At 42.6% G+C, this 23,197-nt stretch overlaps 1 protein-coding gene across 13 annotated transcripts in view; it reads left to right on the top strand.

Moving 5' to 3' along the window:
- Positions 1-23,197, top strand: part of CALD1 (caldesmon 1) — a 284,763-nt gene that overhangs the window by 228,100 nt on the left and 33,466 nt on the right. For 8 of the 13 annotated variants that reach the window (XM_061638523.1, XM_061638519.1, XM_061638524.1 and 5 more), the window contains 3 exons: positions 15,538-15,684; positions 18,722-19,934; positions 20,628-20,711. In XM_061638523.1, the coding sequence (XP_061494507.1) occupies positions 15,538-15,684; positions 18,722-19,934; positions 20,628-20,711 (1,444 nt within the window). The remainder of the gene's footprint in view (positions 1-15,537; positions 15,685-18,721; positions 19,935-20,627; positions 20,712-23,197) is intronic. The other 5 variants (XM_061638531.1, XM_061638529.1, XM_061638532.1 and 2 more) reach the window with 2 other exon arrangements.

Here is a 23,197-nt window from a genome sequence, read left to right as displayed (position 1 = left end):
AATTTCCTCCCTCAGATAAATCCATCTTGTTCTTTATTTGATGGTTTTATGTTGCCAGTTAAAGACTTGTTTGTTTGTTTAGCTAACTATTTGACTTGCCTTCTGTTTGATTTTTTAAAATATCCTTCTCTTGTTTTTGCATTTGTAGCTTCACTGTTCTGTTATTTGTATTGTTGGATTTGATTTTTAATTCTTGTGTTGATTTCTATATATTGCCAGCTTCCTTGAGAGCTCTTTGTGGAATGGAAGAGTGGAGGGTTTTTTGTCTGTTTGTTTTAAACTAACTAAATAATGAATAAATTCACTATTCTGTTTTGGAAAGTTGGAAAATTCAAAGCATGTTAAGACAGAGGGAGAGGCAATTGACTACCCAGTTGCTTGCTGCCAGTATGTTTATGCATATGGGCTGTGCCATGTACACATATTTGTTTGTTGCATTTATATCCCACCCTTCCTCCTGAAGGAGCAAACACATCAACAAAACAATTTAACAAGCAAGCATTTAAAAACAGTTGAAAACATTCTAAAAGTTAAAAAAAAAACTTATTTCACAGTATATGTGATACCCTTGTTTTTAAAGGGATTGCGATTTATCAGGAGTATGTACCCTGAAGTCTGTATGTGCATAGACACACACACATGAATGAGCGTGCGCTTCATATTAAGTGCATGGTTGGAAGCATGGGGTTGAAGTGGGCATACAGAATTCCATTGTCTCACCATGCACTGACTTTCTTCGCCTAGTTTCCCATATGTGAGAATATGCCCTTTTCCTGTTTGTGTGTGCTTTTTGCTTTTCGGTGTGGCATGCAGGAACAGAGGAAGCTGCCTTATACTGAGTCCCTGTTGTCTGCGTTGAATGCCGACAACTCTCCAGGCTTTCAGGTGATGGTCTTTTCCAACTCTGTTAATGTTGAGGAGTTAATTTGGAACCTTCTGTGTGCAAAGAATGAGTTCTGGCCACTGTGCTCAAATAGCCCCTTCCTGAAACAGGGAGAATGGGCAAGTCTTCACATTGTAATTGTCATGCAGTTGTTGTTATATGCCTTCAAGTCGATTACGACTTACGGTGACCCTATGATTCAGCATTGTCATGCAGACCTCTGGTATATTAGATGGGAGGAGATGGGTTAAAGTTTCAGAACAGCTTTGTAAACAATCTAGTTCTGCATCCAATTAATCTGTGAAGTTGCATATTTTGTCCTTTCCCCCTCTTATTTACAATCTGCTTAGTGTGTAATATTTGCATGTGAAATTCACTGGAACGAAGGCTGCCACTCCTCTGCACAATAGCTACTCAGCGGTCTGGATTAAGACTTTTTGGAACTTCCATTAAAAAATAGGTAATAAGCATAAAGTAACAGGGGAGAATAGGCAAATTAGGAGAGAGAGAGAGAGAGAGCAGCAGCAAATCACAGAGCCATGATGGGCATTTGGAGCCAAAACCTATGGTCCCATGTGGAAATAACTGAAATGTGGAGAAGTTTTATATCAAGCAGCCAAAACCTCTTAAGGGAGGAGACTGATAGCTGGCTGAGTTTCCCATTGTATTTTTAGCAGTATGTAAATGCAAATATTAAGGGCAGCTAAGAACCTCCAATCCCTTCCTTGGCTAGGGGTATGCGTATCATTAGAATCAAGCTTAGGAAGAATCAGGGAGGATTCCTCTTCCCCAGCACTGTTTGAAGGTGTACATATGGTGATGACTTTCTCATCTGATGCCAGTGTATAACAACATAACAGTTGCGTTCCTGGATCAGAGGTCCATCATGGAGCTCCGAGCGTTGTTAGGAGACCCGTATTCCCCTCAGAGAGCTACAGTTCCCAGAGTTTCCTATGAAGAAGGATTGGTTGTTAAGCCACTCTGGGAATTGTAGCTCTGTGAGGAGAACAGGGGTCTCCTAACCATGCTCTGCACCCTTCACAAACTGCAGTTCCCAGGATTCTTTTTGGGGAAGCCATGGCTATTAAAGTGGTATAATAGTCCTTTACATGTATGGGGCAAATGGGTCCCAACATCCATTTTCCAATAACTACTGGGATGCGCTGATGTGGATGGGGAAGAAATTCATTCGGGTTGTATTTTAATGTGAATCTACCTCATTTTCACTTCCCAAGCCACACAGCTATCCTTCAGAATCCACACTTCTCTGAATTTGGTGATGGGAGTTCTCTGGCCAAAAAATGGGTGCCAAAAAAAAGCTAAATGTTAGCATTGACACTAAATATCTGGCAATACTTCTGAAAAGGGAGAGCCAGTGTGGCAAAAGAGGGTGTGCCTGTCTTCTCCGTCCCCTGGCTAGAGGTGATGTCATCAAGGTGTGTGTATGAGTGTGAAGGAAGAACCATAGGCTGGCAGGTTTTAGACTGAATTGAGACTGGTCACATCCACACCATACATTTAAAGCACTCTTATGCCACTTTAGCAGTCATAGCTTTTCCCAAAGAATCCTGGGAACTGTAGTTTGATAAGCACAGAGGTACAATTCCTAGCACCCTTAAGAAACTACAGTTCCCAGGATTCTTAGAGGAAACTGACTGTTAAAGTGGCACAAGAGTGTTTTAAATATATGGTGTGGATGTGAACAAAGTCAAACTGGGACTGGGAGAGACACAGGGAGCTGAGTTTTTCTCTCCAAGAACCACCTGGCACTGGCCCTAGCAGTAGTATCTTTTGGAGCTAAGCTGTAGATTCTTACCCTGTATGTAAGCGTAAATAAAACAATACATCACCAAAACACTGCAAACTTCCAGTCATCTCATTCCAAAGAAAGAACCCGTGCATGCTGCACCTCTGGGATTCTCACCACTTGGAGAATTGGGTGCACATAATATTATTGTCTGTCTTTAGGTCCCAATGTTATGAAAGAAGGCAAAAATACTAGAATATTTGGCCATCAGAATCTTTGCATGATTAATTATGGTTTATCAGCTTGATAATGAGACATGTGTCCATGTGCTCCTTCCTTGTACTTCTTAACTTGGTTTCATATCATGGTGTATACACAGCGATCTGATTCTGATTTCATAACCAGGTCTTTGTGTGTTTGACGTGTTTGAGGGGATGCTGGCATATAAATCATGCAATATCAGGATTACCTTTACTACATAGAGCAGGAGTGAGGAACCTATGGCCCTCCGGATGTTGCTGGACTACAGCTCCCATCATCCCTGATCATTGGCCATGCTGGCTGGAACTGATGGGAGATGGAGTCTTAACATCTGGAAGGCCACTGGTTCCCCAACCTTGGCAAACCCTGTATAACTCCCCCCACTTCACCTCCCCCCCCAAACAGAGTGGAATATCATAGTTATTCCACAACCCCTCAGGCTGGGCTAGGCCTTGTAACATCACACAGAATGTACATAGCTGTATCTAGAGATGGGGGAGAAATTTTCATTTAAAGGTGAATCTATCAAATTTGCACTTCTGAAACAATATGAGAACCAAAACACAGCCATCCTTAAAACTTTGCACTCATCCAAATTTTGCGATGCAATTCTCCAACAACCAATGTTTACAAAATGCATATATTAGGGGAAAGTATGCATTAAAATGAATATATATTAGTGAAAATAATATACAACTATGCATTGTGTTAGGGGAAATTGCTTGCAGAATTTATTAATGTATTTATTAGGAGAATTTCACTTGAAAATACTGATGAATTTTCATGAGGATTAAAAAAAACCCTACAAATTGCTGCAGAAATGTGGAGAGCCAAATGCAAGATTGGGAAACTGAGAAACAGAGAGAACCAAAACTGACAGATCCTTTCTTCCCTAGCTGTATTATAACCAGGTAGGACAATGCAACACTGCAAAATTCTGTACTTGGGTACATGTCTTGGGCAAATTCCGAGTCTGACTTTAGCTGAGTGCAAACTAGAATGAGTGGCAGGGCTGCAACAGTAGCACAAAGGTGGCGAGCTAAGATTCATTTAAGCTAAGAGTAGTAAGAGAAGTCAGCATATTAGTGGCTAATATGGATTTTTATCTTGTGTGACACTAGCTACTGATCTTGTGATGGAGGTGGAGGGAATTTTGCCTTCCAGTGTAGCAAGTGGTGTGACTTTTCTTGCATACGGCTAATGCAAGACAGCTTACCTGGACCTATTTCTTTGTTTGACAAATATTATCTTATATAGCATAATTCAAGTGTTCAAAGTGCTTCACACATACCAGTAATTCTTATAAAAGCTTCAAGCAGGGATTTGATAGATCAAGCCAAAGGCCAGTCTAGTCCAACATCCTGTTTCCCACAGTGGCCAACCAGATGTCTCTGGGAAGCCCACGAACAGGACATGAAGTCAGTAAGCCTCTCCTGCTGTTGTTCCCCAGGAGCTAGTATTTAGAGTCTTACCACTTCTGAACATGGAGATTCAGGGTCGAACTGCACATTATGCTTAATGCTTTGCATCATGCACTTTTTTGTTGTTATGTGCCTTCAAGTCGATTACGACTTATAGCGACCCTATGACTCAGAAACCTCCAGTAGCATCTGTCATGAACCACCCTGTTCAGATCTTGTAAGTTCAGGTCTGTGGCTTCCTTTATGGAATCAATCCATCTCTTGTTTGGCCTTCCTGTTTTTCTGCTCCCTTCTGCTTTTCCCAGCATTATGGTCTTTTCTAGTGAATCATGTCTTCTCATGATGTGTCCAAAGTATGACAACCTCAGTTTCATCATTTTAGCTTCTAGTGATAGTTCTGGTTTAATTTGTTCTAACACCCAATTATTTGTCTTTTTCACAGTCCATGGTACTCACAAAGCTCTCCTCCAACACCACATTTCAAATGAGTTGATTTGTACGTCTCTTGTTTTTCTTTAATTAATTACAGCTGTGGTGTGTGTGTGCGTGTCCTCAATTGTTGCTGGGATTGCAGAAATCAGAGAGGGCTGTTAGGAAACTGTCTAGTACTGAGTCAGACCCATTGGCCCATCTTGCTCAGTATTGTCTACACTGACTGGCAGCAGCTCTAGGGTTTCAGGCAAGGAGTCTCTCGCAGCCGTACCTGGAAATGTCGGGGATTGAACCTGGGATCTTCTGCATGCAAAGTAGATGCTCTGCTATTGAGTTACAGTCCTTCCCTACCTGGTTTAGTCCCTCCCCAGCTGCAACCCTTCCCCAAAGATGCCTTCCCCCCCCCCACAGTATGGCTATGGGGCTTAGTAAAAAAAGGTCCCATTGACACCAGTGGATCTTTTTGCTAAGCCTTGTAGCTGTGTCAGGGGGTGGGGTGGGGGTGGGGTTTCAAGAGTGGTTGTAGCTGGGAAAGGAAGGGATACATCTCCCCTCTCTGTGCTCTGCAGTCCCAATATAATTAAGTAAAGAAAAAGCAAGAGACATTGCTGCACACTACATATTAGGCATAATGTGTAGCATGTCCACACCAGTAGCTCCATTCTCCATGAATTTGTCTAAACCACATCCTAGTCCTGTAAGGTAGGCCAGTATTATTATTCCCACATTGCAGATGGGGGACTGAAGCTGAAAGAAATTAACTTGTCTATATAGCCAAAGGAAACTTAAGCTAGAGACGTCCTGGCTCACATTTGTAACTCTAAACCAGGGGTTCCCAAACTGGTCTGTGAGCTTCATTCAGGTGGTCTGCAGCATGTCTGTAAAGAACGCTTACAATTTGGATTCTGAAGAATTCTGTGGAATTCAAATTGTAATACAACACAACATAAGAAATAAAAATCAATAAACATACAATTAAAAATAACACAGAATCTAGCACAGCACATCCTGTACATTGTTACAACAGGTAGAAAGTGGTCTGCCAAGACCCTCAGCAATTTTCAAGTGGGGAAAAAAAGTTTGGGAAATATTTCTCTAAACCACTCTGCAGCTTATCTCCTCTGTGTTCTTGGCACACATGGACTCTAGTTTGTGTAGCTGATCTATAGTGGACAAGCATGTGGATGATCATACATCATGGCAGGGAGTTTTACAAACAAATTCTAAATAGCCACTTCCCTGATCACCACTGGTGAATGCAAAATGCCTCCAGGTGACTAGCCACAGAAGCTTGCTTAAACTGGCACAAAGCTTGACTCCTTTTCCTTTTCCGGGTATTTGCATATTACAAATGACTAACATAGGTATATGGAAGGAGAGGTGGGCAGCCAGGTTGCTTTAAAAAAAGTGTATGGACTTCTGTAGGACTTTTTATGTAAAACAAGTGTAGGTCTCTAGGGCCTCTTAGATTTCCTCCAGCTATGACTCTCTCAAGCAGTTGGTCCCAAACTTTTTTCCAATGGACCACTTGAAATTTGCTGAGCGGGCCACTTCATGATTTTTCTGTTTGTTGTAGAAATTGTACTGTGCTGTACTAGATGCTGTATGATTTTATTGTGTTTTTATTGTTTGTTTTACTTCTGATATTGTTTTATTGTATTACAATTTGCATTCTAGATAATTCAAACTGTAATACAACAAAATGCAATATAAGAAATGAAAGCAGAAATAAAATACAACTAAAAATCAATGTGAATATTTAATACGGACATGCCAAGGGCCACCTGAATGAAGCTCGTGGACCATTGGTAGTGCACGAACCACTGTTTGGTAACCTAAAGCAAGGATAGCCAGCGTGGTTCCCTCCAGCCTTGTAGCTGTTGGCTATCATAGAGCCAGCAGTTGCCCTCACAAACAAGGTAGGAAAGGGTTAAGCTACTCTTGGGCAGAGCCAGGGAGATAACAAGACTCAGGTTACTGCTATCAGGCAGCTGTAACCACTAATGAGCCCAAGCCCTATAAATCCAGCAGGAGGGAATGGGGGGGGGGGGAGTTGGATGGAGTTAACAGTGAGCTACGTATATTGAGACTGTATGCTGTCGGGGACTGATGCTGCTGCTGTGTATCCTGTAATCTGTAACCAGTATGCTGTATGCTGTATGCTGTATGCTGAACGCACAAGTAAAGTATGCTTGCACATAGACTGCTGTATATTATTGCTACCTCCCTCTGTGTCTTACATGACTACATTTTTGCCAGCTTCCAACAAAGGGTTATGGGCCCAGAGCTCACACTGTAGTCTGTGCATGCTCAGAGGTGAAAGTGTAAGCAAGTGCAGTGTGCTAGAATGAAGGCAGTAAGAAGCAATGATGTCGTCATATGCATCTTTGTTGCCCCTGGAGAGGCTCAATGACTCCAATTATGCCACCTGGAAGGTCCGAATGGAGATGTACCTACGCAGAGAAGGAGTGTGGTGTGTTATAGAAAGTCTTTCTCTCACAGCTCCATCCTCCGCTGAATGGCTTCGTATGGATGAGAAAGCCAAAGCCTGCATTATCTTAGGACTACAGGACAGCCAGCTGCTCCACGTAGGAAATCAACAAACTGTGAAAAATGTTTGGGAAACCCTCAAGGACGTTCATGTTAAGAAAACAGCAGGGAGCAAGATAAGAATTGCTAGAAGGCTGTTTCAATTGCGTCTCGAGAAAGGGGTTTCAATGCATGAACATTTACATACCTTAAGTAGCCTGTTTTCGGAGCTGCAGGAGAGGGATGTTATTTACTCTCCCCAGCAACAGGTGTACTTATTATTGTCAACACTGAATGACTCCTGGAATTTGTTGGTCTGCGCATTAGAGACTATCGATGAAACTGCTCTTACTCTAGAGTATGTAAAAGGAAAACTTCTTGAAGAATGGGAAAGGAGAGAAGAAAAGAACCAGAAGCAAGACACTAGCTATCCAGAGCCAAAAGAAGCAAGAGGGAAAGCACCTGCTGTGAGACTATGCTACACATGTGGCTCAAGTCAACATCTACGTAAAGATTGCACCCGGAAGAAGAACAAACAGCCGAAGGAACTCAACCAAGTGCGTGTAGTAAGAGCAGGAAAGGACTCCAATCAAACTGAAGAAGAAACGTTATGGGCGATAGACTCTGGAGCAAGCCATTGTATTGCAACACGAAAGACTCTCTTTCAAACATTAAATCCTACAAGTGAAAGCATCACCTTGGCAGATGGGAAAACTATAGAGGTAAAAGGGAGGGGCACGTTGTATATGCCATGTCTAAATACTTCGTTAACAAAACGTTCTATTCGTGCCTCAGCTTGACTCAAGCATATTATCTGTTATAAGGTTAAACAACATGGGCTATGATGTAAACTTTTCTAAAGGGATTTGTGAAATAAAAAAAAAGGTGGGAATATTGTTGCTAGAGGCACTATAAAAAATTCCCTGTATGTAATTGCTAAAACCCCAGAGAGAACTGCTAATGTTATAACTAACAAGCCACCCCATAATGGATGCACTCACATGTACCATAAAAGACTGGGGCATGCATGCTACGCAACCTTACAAGCAACACCCAAGCACAGCTTAGACATAACCTACAAAAGCTGTAACCATTATGTAGACTGCCATGTATGTAGAGAACATAAATCTGTTGCAGCGCCTGTAGAGAAAACAAGTAATATAAAAGTGTCAAGGGAGTTTGAGTTACTCCACATGGATTTAGCCGGTCCGTTCCGGAAATCAAAAGGCGGAGCCAGGTTTTATTTAATACTGGTTGACGCATATACAAGATATGGTTTTGTATATTTATTGAAAAACAAAGCAGAAGCTGCTGCGCAAATTAAATATTTCATTAAATGGGTTGAAAACAAGTTTGGTAAAAAGATAGCACAGCTATACTCAGACCGAGGAGGTGAATTCTTATCTCAAGGGCAGCAAAACTTCTTTAAAGAACAAGGGATAAAACATTCCCTGACAGCCCCCTTTTCACCCTCTCAGAACGGCTTGGCGGAACGCCGAAATCGATACCTGCAGGACATGCCACGTGCTATGCTTAAAGACTCTGTATTACCCTCAATGTTCTGGGCAGAAAGCCTACTGTATGCGAACTATGTTCAGAATAGGCTTTATGCAAAGGCAGTAAATTGCAGCCCATATGAAATGTTGTATAAATGTAAGCCAAAGCTAAACCACATTCGAACTTTTGGAACCACCTGTTGGGCTAATATACCTAAAGCGCAAAGGAAGGGTAAATTAGCTGCAAGAGCATTACAGGGAAACATCATAGGCTATGAATGCGGTTCGTATAGAATATGGGTGCCTGGCAAACAAAGAGTTATTATCAGTAGGAGTGTTTATGCAAATGATGAAAGAGTTATTGTCGGTAGAAGTGTTTATGCAAATGATGAAAGAGTTATTGTCGGTAGAAGTGTTTATGCAAATGATGAAAGAGTTATTTTCGGTAGAAGTGTTAAAGCAAATGATAAAGCATGGGAAGAAACAGAGCACTTTGACATGGTATATTTAGAAAGCAATGCTTCACAAGAAAGCGCAGTAAAACCTCAAGTGCTCAGTGAAGCAGGACAAGAAAGTAAACCTGCTGGAATGAAACAGGAATGTGCAGAGGCTGCCTCGGCTGATGATGAAGAGCCGACAAGCAGCACAGTAGCAAGAGCAGAACAGAGCAGTGAAGATTCAGAAAGCTCAGAGCAAGAAACTGGACCACGCCGGTCACAAAGGTCCAATTTCAGACAACCACCAGAAAGATTTACAGTGTCTATTATAACAGAGAGTGAAGAAAAGATAAAACCCAAAACCAAGGCAGACAAGCAGACATTACCAAGTGTAGACAAAAGAAAAAGGCAAGCAGCAACACAGAAAATAGTACCTATCCCTGTAACAAAGGAAACACCAGAGAAAGATGACTGGACAGAACGAGACTATAGGAATTGGTTCATAATGTTGGATGGGGGAAGGGATTGGATTGACCACTTAGAATATGATGAAACCTAATGTACTTGAACCTGAATATTTAGATATGTAAACCTATATATTAATGTATGTGAAAATGTACCCCATGTTATAAAAATATATCATGTATTATGTATAGCATAGTAACCACACCCTGCAAAAATATGGATTGTTATGTTTGTGATGCCAAGTGGGGAATGTTGGCTATCATAGAGGCAGCAGTTGCCCTCACAAACAAGGTAGGAAAGGGTTAAGCTACTCTTGGGCAGAGCCAGGGAGATAACGAGACTCAGGTTACTGCTATCAGGCAGCTGTAACCACTAATGAGCCCAAGCCCTATAAATCCAGCAGAAGGGAATGTGTTGGGGGGGGGGAAGTTGGATGGAGTTAACAGTGAGCTACGTATATTGAGACTGTATGCTGTCGGGGACTGATGCTGTTGCTGTGTATCCTGTAATCTGTAACCAGTATGCTGTATGCTGAACGCACAAGTAAAGTATTCTTGCACATAGACTGCTGTATATTATTGCTACCTCCCTCTGTGACTTACACGACTACATTTTTGCCAGCTTCCAACAGTAGCTGCATTGGGGAGGGGTGATTTTCAGGAGGGTCCATAACTCAGTGGTAGAGCATCTGCTTTGCGTGCAGAAGGTACATATCCAGGTAGGACTGAGAGAGATCCCTTGTCTGAAATCCTGGAGAGCTGCTGCCAGTAAGTGTAGACAATACTGAGCTAGATGGACCAATGAGTCTGACTCAGTATAAGGTACCTTCCTGTGGTCCTGATGTTGGGCTCCACCTCCCATCATCTCTAACTATTGGCTGTGTTGGCTGGGGCTGATGGGAGTTGGAGTGCAACGACATCTCGTGAACCGCTTAGAGGTTTTTCACAATCAAGCGGTATATACATTTTATTAAATAAATAAAATAAAGAACTGGAGGGCACCACGTTGGGTAACCCTGCACTAAGAAGCAGCGCTCTGCCCATTCCCAGTTAATAATAAATTTCTGGATTGCACTGTATGTGGAAAATGCTTAGAGAGGAAGAGAGAAGAGTGCTGCTATCTCGTAGCATCATCCTTTCAGCTAAATATTTAATGGGGCATATCAGATGCCCAAGAGAACGGAGGAACCTATTGCAATGCAGCTGTTTTCTCAGCAGTGACAAACAGCTCACAGAGGGCAGGTGCTCAACCAGGACAGAAGCTTGTTCAGAAACATGCTGCAGGTAGAGAGAAGGTTGGTTGTGCAAAATACAGCATGGAGAAGGGTACTGTTGATTTGACATACGTTTACTAATGTTTTAGAAAAAAAGGTGTAAGTGGGGTTTTGGGGGGATTTTTTTGGCCCTTTTGTGGGATCCTTTATTGTGGGTCCATTCTGTAGTCATCTTTCCCTTGTGGAAAGGAAACTCCCCTCCCCCAGGGGATAAATGCCTGGGCTGTGGAATCTCTAGTTAAGGGCAGATCTCTGTAGCCTGAGACCTTGGGAAATTGTTGCAAATTAGAGGCAGAGCAAGGCTCTGTAATTGCCAACCCCTTTGGCAAGTAAGCCACAAGCCTGAGGTATGAGAAATTGTTCTGCTAGTGCATATGACAGTACAAATGCAGCCTCCTGTGCTTTGCCTAGTTTATTTATTTTGCCTCTGTTCTGTAGAGCCGGGAGAGGTGTGGTGGTGCAATGCAAGAGAGGCAAGCAGGAGCGTATGACGGATGCTGCACCAGGCTTGCTGGCCTTCTGCTCCTGTATAAACTTCTGCTGGTCCACTCCATTTGTGGCACTGATACTGTAGGCCAGCCACCTGTGGATTACACCAGAGACATGGAACGTGTGACCCTCCAGATATTATTGGACTACAACTCTCCCTGACTGTGCACCATCCTGGCTGGGGCTGATGTTTGTTGAAGCCATCAATATCTGAAGGGCCACAGGTTCCTCACCTCTGGATTAATCACCTGGTGGACGAGTGGTATGACTCAGTATGGCAGCACTTAGCCTTACAAGTTGGTTGTCGCACAGAGGAGAGCCAGGACACGGAATAATGGGCTTAAGTTATAGGAAGCCAGATTTTGGCTGAACATCAGGAAACACTTCCTAACTGTTAGAGTGGTACGACAAAGGAATCAATTTCCTAGAGATGTGATGGGCTCTCCAACACTGGAGGCATTCAAGAGGAAGCTGGACATCCACCTTTCGGGTCTGCTTTAACTTGGAGTCCTGCACTGAGCAGGGGTTGAATTCGATGGCTTTATAGGCCCTTTCCAACTCTACTATTCTATGATGCTATGGTTCTAGGGCTGCTTCCCACATTATGTGGTAATCACGTTTGCCACAGCTGCACCAACGTTGCACTGAGGTTTCTTGAAGTACACTCATTAAGGGCAGGCTCAAGTCTGCAATGTGCATTGTGGAGCCCTGACTGGCCCCATCTCCGTGGTGTTTAGTGACGTGCATCTGCCCTTCACCATTTATGAGTTTGCTGACACAAAACACGCTCCAGTCTGGCCATGGCAGGCACAGTTGGCTACGTGAAGTATGAAGAGGCTTGTAGGTCCAAATTACTTTTTATTGATGGACTTTTATTATGATTATCTGCCACCTTTTCTTCAGTAGAACTCAAGTGAATGGGCGGAAAAATGGCAAATGCAATTCAATATAAACAAGTGTAAAATTATGCATATTGGAGCAAAAAATCTTAATTTCACATATACGCTCATGGGGTCTGAACTGGCGGTGACCGACCAGGAGAGAGACCTCGGGGTTGTAGTGGACAGCACAATGAAAATGTCGACCCAGTGTGCGGCAGCTGTGAAAAAGGCAAATTCCATGCTAGGGATAATTAGGAAAGGTATTGAAAATAAAACAGCCGATATCTTAATGCTGTTGTATAAATCTATGTTACGGCCGCATTTGGAATACTGTGTACAGTTCTGGTCGCCTCATCTCAAAAAGGATATTATGGAGTTGGAGAAGGTTCAGAAGAGGGCAACCAGAATGATCAAGGGGATGGAGCGACTCCCTTACGAGGAAAGGTTGCAGCATTTGGGGCTTTTTAGTTTAGAGAAAAGGCGGGTCAGAGGAGACATGATAGAAGTGTATAAAATTATGCATGGCATTGAGAAAGTGGATAGAGAAAAGTTCTTCTCCCTCTCTCATAATACTAGAACTCGTGGACATTCAAAGAAGCTGAATGTTGGAAGATTCAGGACAGACAAAAGGAAGTAGTTCTTTACTCAGCGCATAGGTAAACTATGGAATTTGCTCCCACAAGACGCAGTAATGGCCATCAGCTGGATGGCTTTAAAAGAAGATTAGACAAATTCATGGAGGACAGGGCTATCAATGGCTACTAGCCATGATGGCTGTGCTCTGCCACCCTAGTCAGAGGCAGTATGTTTCTGAAAACCAGTTGCCGGAAGCCTCAGGAGGGGAGAGTGTTCTTGCACTCGGGTCCTGCTTGCGGGCTTCCCCCAGGCACCTGGTTGGCCACTTTGTGAACAGGATGCTGGACTAGATGGGCCACTGGCCTGATCCAGCAGGCTCTTCTTATGTTCTTAAACTAAGCACATGGCTGCTATCAAAAATGGCAGCTGCATGTCTAGTTCCCACCTCCCTTTCTGTAATGCTTAGTATAACTTTGTCCTCATCCTAATGTCATCATGTTTTATATTTCCATCACCACAATCACCAACAGCCAGCAGTGGGGAAGTACTAAAGGCAGTGCTGCCAGGACTTATCTAAGATAAGTCTAAGATGTACTAGACACTCTATATATGTATGGGGGGTGGGAGAGCGAGAACAATGTACACAGCGGTTGCCTTTGGCATCAACAGTACATTTATCATAACATCTAAGTCCTGTTTGGGCATTCTGTCCCACACATCCATCCTCTATCATGTCTAGGGATGGATGAATCTGTCAATATTGGTTTCTCTTGGCTTCTCATATTTTCGGTCAAGTTCAGTTCACCCCATTTCTGCATCAATTTGCATTTTTTCTTTGGAGAAAGATCTTCATCAGAATTCAGCAGCATTATAATGTGCATTTTTCCTAATACACAAATTTTTGCATGCAATTTTGCCTCACATGTTTACAAGGAATTTCCCTTAATATAATGCATTTTGTATGTCATTTATACAGATATATACATTTTTACGCACACCTTTCCCCAATATACACATTTTTGGTTGGAGAGCTCTATCACAGAATTCTGAGAAGTGCTAATTTCGAAGGATAGATGTATTGCGGGTTATGTGTTGTTTCAGACAAATTTTATAGATTCTAGAGTGGGGGAGAAATTCAATTCAGTTCACATTTAAAGCTGGATTTATCAAATTCTTACTTTCTAAAACAATACGAGAACAGAAACACAGTAATCCTTTGAAATTCACACTTATCCGAATTTTGTGATGCAGTTCTCCAACCAAGCATCTATTATGGGAAAGTGTGCACAAAATGAGTATATTGATGAAAATAACTTTAAAAATGTGTTATATTAGGATAACTTGTTTGCAAAAACAGTGTACATTAGTCAAGACTGCATACAAATACATAATAATGTATTAGCAGAAATTTGCACTAAAATTCTGAAATTTTCATGAGGCTTTTTTTAAAAAAAGATTGCAAATTGCTGCAGAAATGTGGAGAACTGAATTTAAGATTGGAAAAATGAGAGACAGAAAACTGAAGTTGACAGATCTTTCCATCCCTAATAAGTTCGCATTAAAATGCAAATCAAACCCAGTTTCTCCCCACGAACTTCATGTCCCTGTAGCTGGCAGCATCACCTTCCGCATATTGGAGAGCCAGACATCTGCAGCGGGGAGACTTCTGTAGTGGGGAGGCTCCCCATGTGCTATAGAACTCTCATCTTCCAGGCCCTAAATTGTGTCGGGAACATGCAGCAAGTAAAGCAGGGTCTTTGCTGCAGCTGGTCACCCTCCAACTTCTGTAGGGCATTGTGGTTGGCGACACAGACGGCGGAGCTAGGGTGTTTGTCCTCCTCATCCGCACCCATGTGAGCGATTTGAATGGCAAAATTTGAATGGGAGGAACCCCACTACAAAAGCTTATCCTGTGCCAAAGCCAAGAAGCGCAGCATGGGAGCCTTGCTTCCCCTCCAGCTCTGGCACGTTAATGGAGTCTTTTGCAACGGCGCCATTGGCGTTTAAATTTCTTTTGAAACTCATAAAACCAGGGTGTGAAATGCCTGCTAATTCAGCTTTTTTCCTTCCTTTCTCACTCCTCCCCCTTCATGTGTTTCTCTCCTCCTTCCAACATGACTCCACATTCCCCCATTTGTGTTTTGAAAATAGATGTTCAAAATGTTGCAGTTGAGCATTTTGGAACTTACAAGGCCCTTATTGCCTGTTAACACCTGAACATCCCTTCCAGAACACCTCAAGTTGTGCCACCTTTCCCATGAAGCCTTTGGCTTAACCCTTTCGTTCTCACCTCCAACAGAAACAAAGCCTAAGCACGGTAATGACATGCAATTCGAAGCACTCATCTCTTGCACCCATTCCCTTCGATTCCGTGTTGTTACAGACTTCCCATAGTGGCCAAACTTCAGAATGTATGCTCGTTGGGTGCACAAACCTCTCCTATTTTTTCCTTTCCTTTTTCTTTTTTTCTGTTTACTCAGCAAAGGAAGCCATGTACGTCAATGGAGTTGTATAACTAAATAAACTCTATAATCTGAGAAGCAGGCTGACGTGAATGCCTAGACCGTGAGCTAGGACAAAGAGATTTGCAGTCTCACTAGAACGATTGAATAAAAGGGTCTGACCTCTGTAAAATGGTTGTTTGCAGGTTAGCCTATCAAAGAAACGATGACGATGAGGAAGAAGCTGCCAGAGAACGCCGCAGGCGGGCCCGTCAGGAGAGACTGAGGCAAAAGGAAGAGGATGACTTCACAGGGCAAGCAATAGAGAAGCCTGAAGTCAATGCCCAAAACAAGTGAGACTCTTCTCTTTGACCATCCATTTCAAATTTTTCATAGACATTCTATTTCCAGCCCACCTGACAAATCAGGGCAGAGAAGAGTTGAACAGTTCAATTGCTCCTGCTGTCTAATCTGCTGTTCTGTATCTTCCACTCTCCCATGTGAAAGAGAGAGCTCCAGGGATAACTTTACAGGGTTATGAGACCTTGTTACGAAAGCATACTGGAGGCTTAAGGTGTTACAATAAATTGTTTATTTTCAAATATATAGGTCGAGCAAATGGGAAGCAAGCAAATGTGCAGGCACGTAGCGATACTGCTGTGCCGAAACAATGTTTTGCTCCAGTTCCCTAATTCTGTAGGAGTTGATCCTGCCAGCCAGAATCCTCTTAGCAGCTTCCCTCCACAATCTTCAAGCCTAGTTTCTGTTTCTCAACTTTCTGATCCAATTCAAAATTGTATCCCCATACTGAGGAGCTGGATTAATATTGCTTGGGACATAGTGCTGCCTGCCTGCCTGCTTGCATGCTTGCTTCCCACCTGGTCAAACTCTATATTTGAAAATAAACAACCAATTATAAACCTTAAACCTCCATTATTATTATTATTATTATTATTATTATTATTATTATTATTATTATTATTATTATTATTATTATTATTATTATTATTATTATTATTATTATTTCTAACCCGCCTCTGGCCAAAAGCCCTCAAGGTGGCTTACAAAAAAATAGGCACAAGCATAAAAATACATCATTGAAGGCAATGCAATTTACAAAAATTAAATAACAAATATCATTATTTAAAAAAAAAAGCAATTGCAACATTATTAAAAAACAACAATTACAATTTATACCCCTGCAGATGTTGCTGGACTGGATTGGATGTATGCATTGTCACCTGTTCCCACAAATGGAACCTGAGAAACAGTGAACAGTCACCTATGCCATGAATAACATCAGAAATAGATAGGACAGAGTCACTGAAGTTGTTAGGAGTTGCTGGCACATTTAGTTTGAACCAGCATGAATTACCAGGAGTCTTCTGATAGTGCTGTTGAAATCTTACATTTCATGTACATTCTCCTAACAAACAAACTGGCCCTGTAAGGTTGCTTCCTTTCATTTGGGGGCGTGGAAGATAAGAGACACATATGCTCCCAGGCAGAACACTAATGTCAGACACCACCCTAGCAGGTAGGTCTGATGGGCATTCCAAAATGGCAAAAAAGTAGCTTTAATAGTCCACTTTTCCCCATCAGGGCACACAATTAATAAGGGAGCAATTTGCATAACAGAAAATGCAGTTCTGCAACAATGGGATTCTTCTCACGTTTTGCCCGTGCCTTCACTCAAATGGTGGAACAGGACAGGTTCCCTCTGGCCCTGACCTGAACCTCAGAGTTCCTGTTTGTGAATACAAGCCAAAATATATACCTGTCACCCTCAGGTATCACTTAAAGAGGCATTCTTTAAAAAGGATGATTTAGGAGTAGAGGTGTAAGAAGGCATAATTTTCTGTCCCACCCTGTAATCGTCACATGCAGCACTGTTTCTGTTCCGCTGCAGTCAGTCTACATTATCCATCTCGCTGTCCAGTGTGGCAAATTTATGTAATTAATTGTGTACATTATGTAAGTTACATTGTCATTACGTTATTCCACCTCACTCATTTCATTGCAAAGGAAACAAAATACGAATGGGGGGGATGTAATCAATTACATATCATTTGCAGAATGATATGTAATAATTATATGAGGAAGGACTGTAGCTCATTGGTAGAGCATCTGCCTTGTGTGCAGAAGGTCCCAGGTTCAATCCCCGGCATCGCCAGGTAGGATTGGGAGTGATTCCCTCTCTGAAACTCTGGAGAGCTGCTGCCAATCAGTGTAGACAGTGCTGAGCTAGATGGACCATTGCGTCTGGCTCAGTTCAAAGCAACTTCCTATATTCCTATGTTCAACAACAACAACAGCGAATACCAGTGGTATTTCCTGGATTGTGCAAAGCTTAGGCAACTTCTTACGTTCCTGTGTTAGGGTCACCCCAGTTAGCCTTCTGGATTCTAGACAAGCAAAATGATAAAGGAGATGGAGCAAATTCCCTGTGAGGAAAGGTCACAACATTTGGGGCTTTTTAGTTGAGAGAAAAGGTGAATAAATGGAGATGTGATAGAGGTGTACAGAATTATGCATGGTGTGGAGAAAGTGGATAGAGAAATGTTTTTCTCTGATAATACTAGAACTTGGGGACATCTAATGAACCAGAACGCTAGAAGATTCAGGACAGACAAAAAAAAGTACTTCTTCACACAGCACATACTTAAACTATGGAATTCAGTCCCATAATAGGCAGTGATGGCCACCAACTTGGATGGCTTTAAAAGAGGATTAGACAAATTCTTGGAGGATAAGGCTACTAGCCATGATGGCTGTGCTCTGCCTCCACGGTCAGAGGGGAGAGTCCACTTGCACTCAGGTCCTACTTACAGGTTTCTCATGGACACTGTGAGAACAGGATGCTGGACTAGATGGGCCACTGGACTGATCCAGTGGGGCTTTTCTTGTGTTCTTATGTTTTCCTGTAGTCTGCTCTTGTTCATGGTTGTCCCTTATGTACCAATCAGATCACTGATATCATCATCTGAAGAAGCCTTCCTGACCATCCCACATACAAATTTCTCAACTTCATTTAGTGTCTGTGTGAAGTAAGGCTTTTACTGTAGTGACACCAGTCATTTGGAACATTGATCCTGTTGAAATCTGGCAGGCACCTGCAATTCTGATATTTCGTCGCCTGCTGAAAATGTTTTGTGTTTCACCAAGTGTTTTTAGAGAGTTAATTTGATTCTGTGTTGGTCATTTGTTCTGCATTTTACAATCTTTTAGTTTTATGATGTATTGCTGATTTTATTATACACTGCCACAGTTTTTTAAGAGTTGCCAGCTTATAAATATTATAAATAAAATTAATAAAATAGTTGGTGGGGGAAGCATGATTCATTGTGGCTTAAGGTTCACAGTGTATTGCAAATTTTGTGTCTTATGTAGCATTGCAGAAGAAGAGACCAAAAGTACTACGACAACAATTACCACAGTTACAAATACTCAGGGTGATGGGGATGATGATGCTTTGTTCTTGGAGAGGCTGGCAAAGAGAGAAGAAAGGCGTCAGAAACGCCTTCAGGAAGCCCTGGAGCGCCAAAAGGAGTTTGACCCAACAGTTACTGTTGAGAGCCTGTCATTCACAAGCAAAAAAGAGGTGAACAATGTCGAAGAAAATGTGAGCCCAGAGAAAGATGACAAGGTGGACACTCACAGAAGACGTTATGAGGTAGAGGAAACTGAAACCATCACCAAATCGTACCAGAGAAACAACTTGAGGCAGGATGAAGTAGATGAGAAGAAAGATGAGGAAGACAAGGAAGAGCCACAAGATGAGAAGCCAAAGCAAAGAACCATAGAGGATAATCAGGTAGAAGTAACATTAGAAATGAAAACGGTAGACAGCGCAGAGGAAGCCTTGGTGGTAGAAGTGAAACATCCTGAGGTAAATGCAGAAGAGCAAAAAATAGAGAATGGCATAAGTGCTCTAGCCGCTGAGGAGCATACAGGGAGTGGAGAGGCCATAAGTATTACGGTAGCCTTAGATCAAAAGACAGATGCAGAAGATGAAGCGGAAGCAGAAAATAAAAAATTAGAGGAGAAAGAAAGGCTAGAAAGAGAGGAAATGGAGAGAGCTAGAGCAGAGGCGGAAAGGAGAGCAGAGGAGGAGAGAGAGAGGCTTGAAGCTGAGAAAAGGGCCACTGAGGAGAAAGAGAGGCTAGAGGCAGAAGAAAGGGAAAGGATCAAAGCAGAGGAACAACGCAAAGCGGAGGAGGAGAGGAAGAGAATTGAGGAGGAGAGGAAGAGAGTTGAGGAGGAGAAAAAGGCTGCCCAGGAGAAAGAGAGGCGTGAAGCTGAGGAGAGGGAACGGGTTAAGGCAGCTGAAGAGAAAAAAGCAGCTGAAGAGAGGGAGAGGGCAAAGGCAAAGGCAAAGGCAAAGACAAAGAGGGAGGCCGAGGAACGGGAGAGGGCTAAGAAGGCGGCCGAAGAAAAGGCTACGCTAGAAGAGGAAAGGTTAAAGGCAAAACAAAAGGCTGAGGAGACAAAGGTAGACCAGGTGAAAGGGAAAAAGGGAGAAGAGAAGAAAACAGAAGACAAGCAGGTAAAAGAGAAGAAAGTGCAAGAGGGAAAACCCCCAGCAGCTTCCCTAAGAAAACAGGTAACAGTAAACATTTTGCACCCAACCAACTTATGCTTGTGTTTCCTAGGAAATGTAATGCATTTTGCCAAAAAACAAACAAAAAAGGCTGGATTGGAATTTGCTCACAGCCATGTCTCTGCTCTCTTGATCACTTCTCGCGCAAAAGTTTTCTTTCTTTTTGTACTTACGCCTCTTGCTGCCACCTCTCAGTAACACAGTCAGTGCATGATGGTGCATGCTCCTTTGTTCCTTTACTGCTGGCTCTCAAATCTCCTCAAGGGAATTTGTGCATGCTCTGAAATCCTCATGGTTTCCCTTGCCTTCTCTTTCCGCGGCTGTAAACTGGACAGGGGCAATGGCCGGGTGCATATGCAAGGTACAAAGGCACAGCATGGGCCGTGGACGAGCACCCCACAAATGTTTGCAGCGTGACTGCGGAATAAGCATCTATGAGTATTAGAGTCAAGCACAGCCAGAGCTCTGCTGGGATATGCGAGGACACGGGGCACTCCCGAATGTTGGAGAGAGCACAAGTGTGCAGGAGGGATGTGGAAGTCACTGTGCTACCACCCGGAGGGAGTCGTGCGCGCGGCGGCAGCAGCACAGAACGAGGGGGTATGTGAGCACAGCTTTGTTGAAGCAGCAGCAGAAGATGCTATAGGGTTTGCCATAGAAATTGATGTTTTCATCTTACAAAAATATTGTAAAAAGGGGGAAGAGAAAGAGGTTAAAGCGGAAGCTAAAAAGGAAAAGATACAAGACGACAAACTCCGACCAGCCTTCAAAAAAGAGGAGGTAACTCATTACTACTTGGGGAGGGGTGGGTGGAAAGCAGGACCAAGCCCCGGACATTCATAACAACCTCAGAAGTTGTGCATGTTCAAGTGTAGGAGCAGCTCACCTAAAAAGTTCCCATGGGGGATCAGGGGTGGTATTCAGTGCTTATCCTACTCAGAGTAGACTCATTGAAGTTAATAGACATGACTAACTTAATTTAAATGGTTCTACACTGAGTAGGACTTAGATGAGCCAACCCAGGGAGATTGTAACAAGACAATGGCCAATAGTGAGACATGAGTTGATTCAAATCTTTCTGAAACTAGAAGCATAGTGAAACAGGTATCAACTTATTTCATCACACACCAGGTGATTGCCCGTCATGCTACGAGGCGTTTCCTTAACTTTAATCTAGGTGTACGGTGAAACAGTCAGATACCCATTCTATCATATAACCAGTTTCAGTCAAGCTCAACTCATACCTCCACACCAGTCCTGAATTGGCCATGTAGTAGGTTAAGGAAGGATTTGGTGTTGGGTTTCTGTACTGGCACCAACTAATCTTTCTGTACTTAATTTCTTCCTCCATTTCATCATAACTTCCTGGAATTGATCATTTCTTCTGTTATTACTAATGGATACTCCAAGACATCTTTAGTCCCTTAATCTGAACCTAACTAAATGGTTTTCCATTTCATAATATAAAGTATGCAGACTCCAGCTTCTTCATTCTTGTTGGGAAAAGACATTTTTACTGAATGCAGTGCATTGCATTTCTACTGTAAACACAGGAACTGGTGCCATGGTGTTTTACTGTGTGGTAAGTAAAGAACATTGGGGCAAAAGTATAATTCTCAGGCTCAGGGTTTGGTTCAAAAAGTACTCTGCGTGAACCAAAATGCAGGTTTAATTTGAACCCCTTTTCACAGTGGGCAGGGTGAAAGATTTGTCTGACGCTTTCGTAATTTATCTTGCTTGCCACTGGGGATGAGCAAATTTTTCAATTTTGATTCCTCTCAGTTATTCGTTTTTCCAGTCTCAAGTTCAATTCTCACATTTCCACATCAGTTTGAGGTTCGTTGTAAGTCTTTACATGAATTTATCAGCATTTTATTATGGATTTCTCCAGATGTACACATTTTTGCATGCGATTTTGCATAATACATACATTTTTGCAAGGCATTTTTACCAATGTAATGCATTTTTGCATGTTATTCTTACTAATACATGCATTTTATGCACAGTTTACCATAGTATATGCATTTTTGTACATTTTACGTGGCAGGAGCACTGCATTGCAAAATTTGGAAAAGTGTGAATTTCAAAGGATGGCTGTGTTTTGGTTTGTGTATTGTTCCAGGAAGTAGGAATTAAGTAGATCTGCCTTTAAATGTGAACTGAAACTAATTCCTCCCCATTCCTACTTGCCAGCCACGTGCCCTGTTTGATGTGGACCAAACGGTTAAGCAAGTGTGATCTGTTCTCTGACCCTTAATGTATTATTTTTTAGAGAATTCATGAGAAATTCATGCCGTCCTAAGACTGTAAAAGCCATTAGTGGACAATGTGGTGGGGTGCTATCACTCACCTGATCTCCAGTCTGCCACATTTCTTCTGCTTACTGGGAGGTATAGGGAGAAGAGTGAGGCAGCAGGGAGGTCGATGCTGTGCAAACGTACCAGTGGAGTCAGTCTGGCACTCCTGTCATTGCGTTTGCACCATGTCAACCTCCCTGCCACCTCGCTCCCCCCCTTCTACCTCCCAGTACACAGCAGCAAAATGATCAGTGGGAGATCAGGTGAGTGGCAGTGCTATCTGGGCTGTCAGCTATTGAGATAATGCTTCCAAAATGTAGGAATTTCTGCTGACCTCAATTGTTTTGGGATTTATTTGAATTCATATTGCCATTGGGCTGGTCCAGATACATGGAATAGTTGTGATGAGTGACTCTGTAGAGAGCATCGCATTAGATGGGAGAGTCTACCAGGCAAACAGAAGAAGAACAAGCCCAGTGCAAGATGCTGCCATTGCCTACTAACCTATCCTGGCTGCCAAGAAGAGTTTTTTTCCCCTTGGGGGACGGGGATGGATAGCAGGCCATGGAAGCATTCTTTTGAATGCTCCGCACCTACCTTCAAGGGTATTCAAACATTCAGCTGGAACTCCAGGGACCCAAGTCCTTTTCAGGGTGATCATTGGGATATTCATCCCAATTAGGGGAAGGGCCTTAGCTCAATGGTAGAGCACGTGCTTTGCATGCAGAAGATGCCAGGTTCAACCCCAGGTAGGGCAGGGAGAGACTTCTGAAACCCTAGAGAGCTGCTGTCAGACAGTGTAGACAATACTGAGCTAGATGGACCAATGTTCCGACTTGATTGATTGAAACTTTATTGGTATAATGCAGCTTTCCATGTCCTGTGTTGGTCCATCCCTAATCCAAACTGATGCGGATTATTTGCATAGCAGCCCACAACACTGGATTATTAGGGTGGGTGGTGAGTAGT

This window comes from Rhineura floridana, chromosome 8, assembly GCF_030035675.1.
Source record: "Rhineura floridana isolate rRhiFlo1 chromosome 8, rRhiFlo1.hap2, whole genome shotgun sequence".
Lineage (NCBI taxonomy): Eukaryota > Metazoa > Chordata > Lepidosauria > Squamata > Rhineuridae > Rhineura > Rhineura floridana.
Note: the sequence above shows the minus strand (reverse complement) of the source record. Positions and strands in the feature narration are given on the sequence as shown.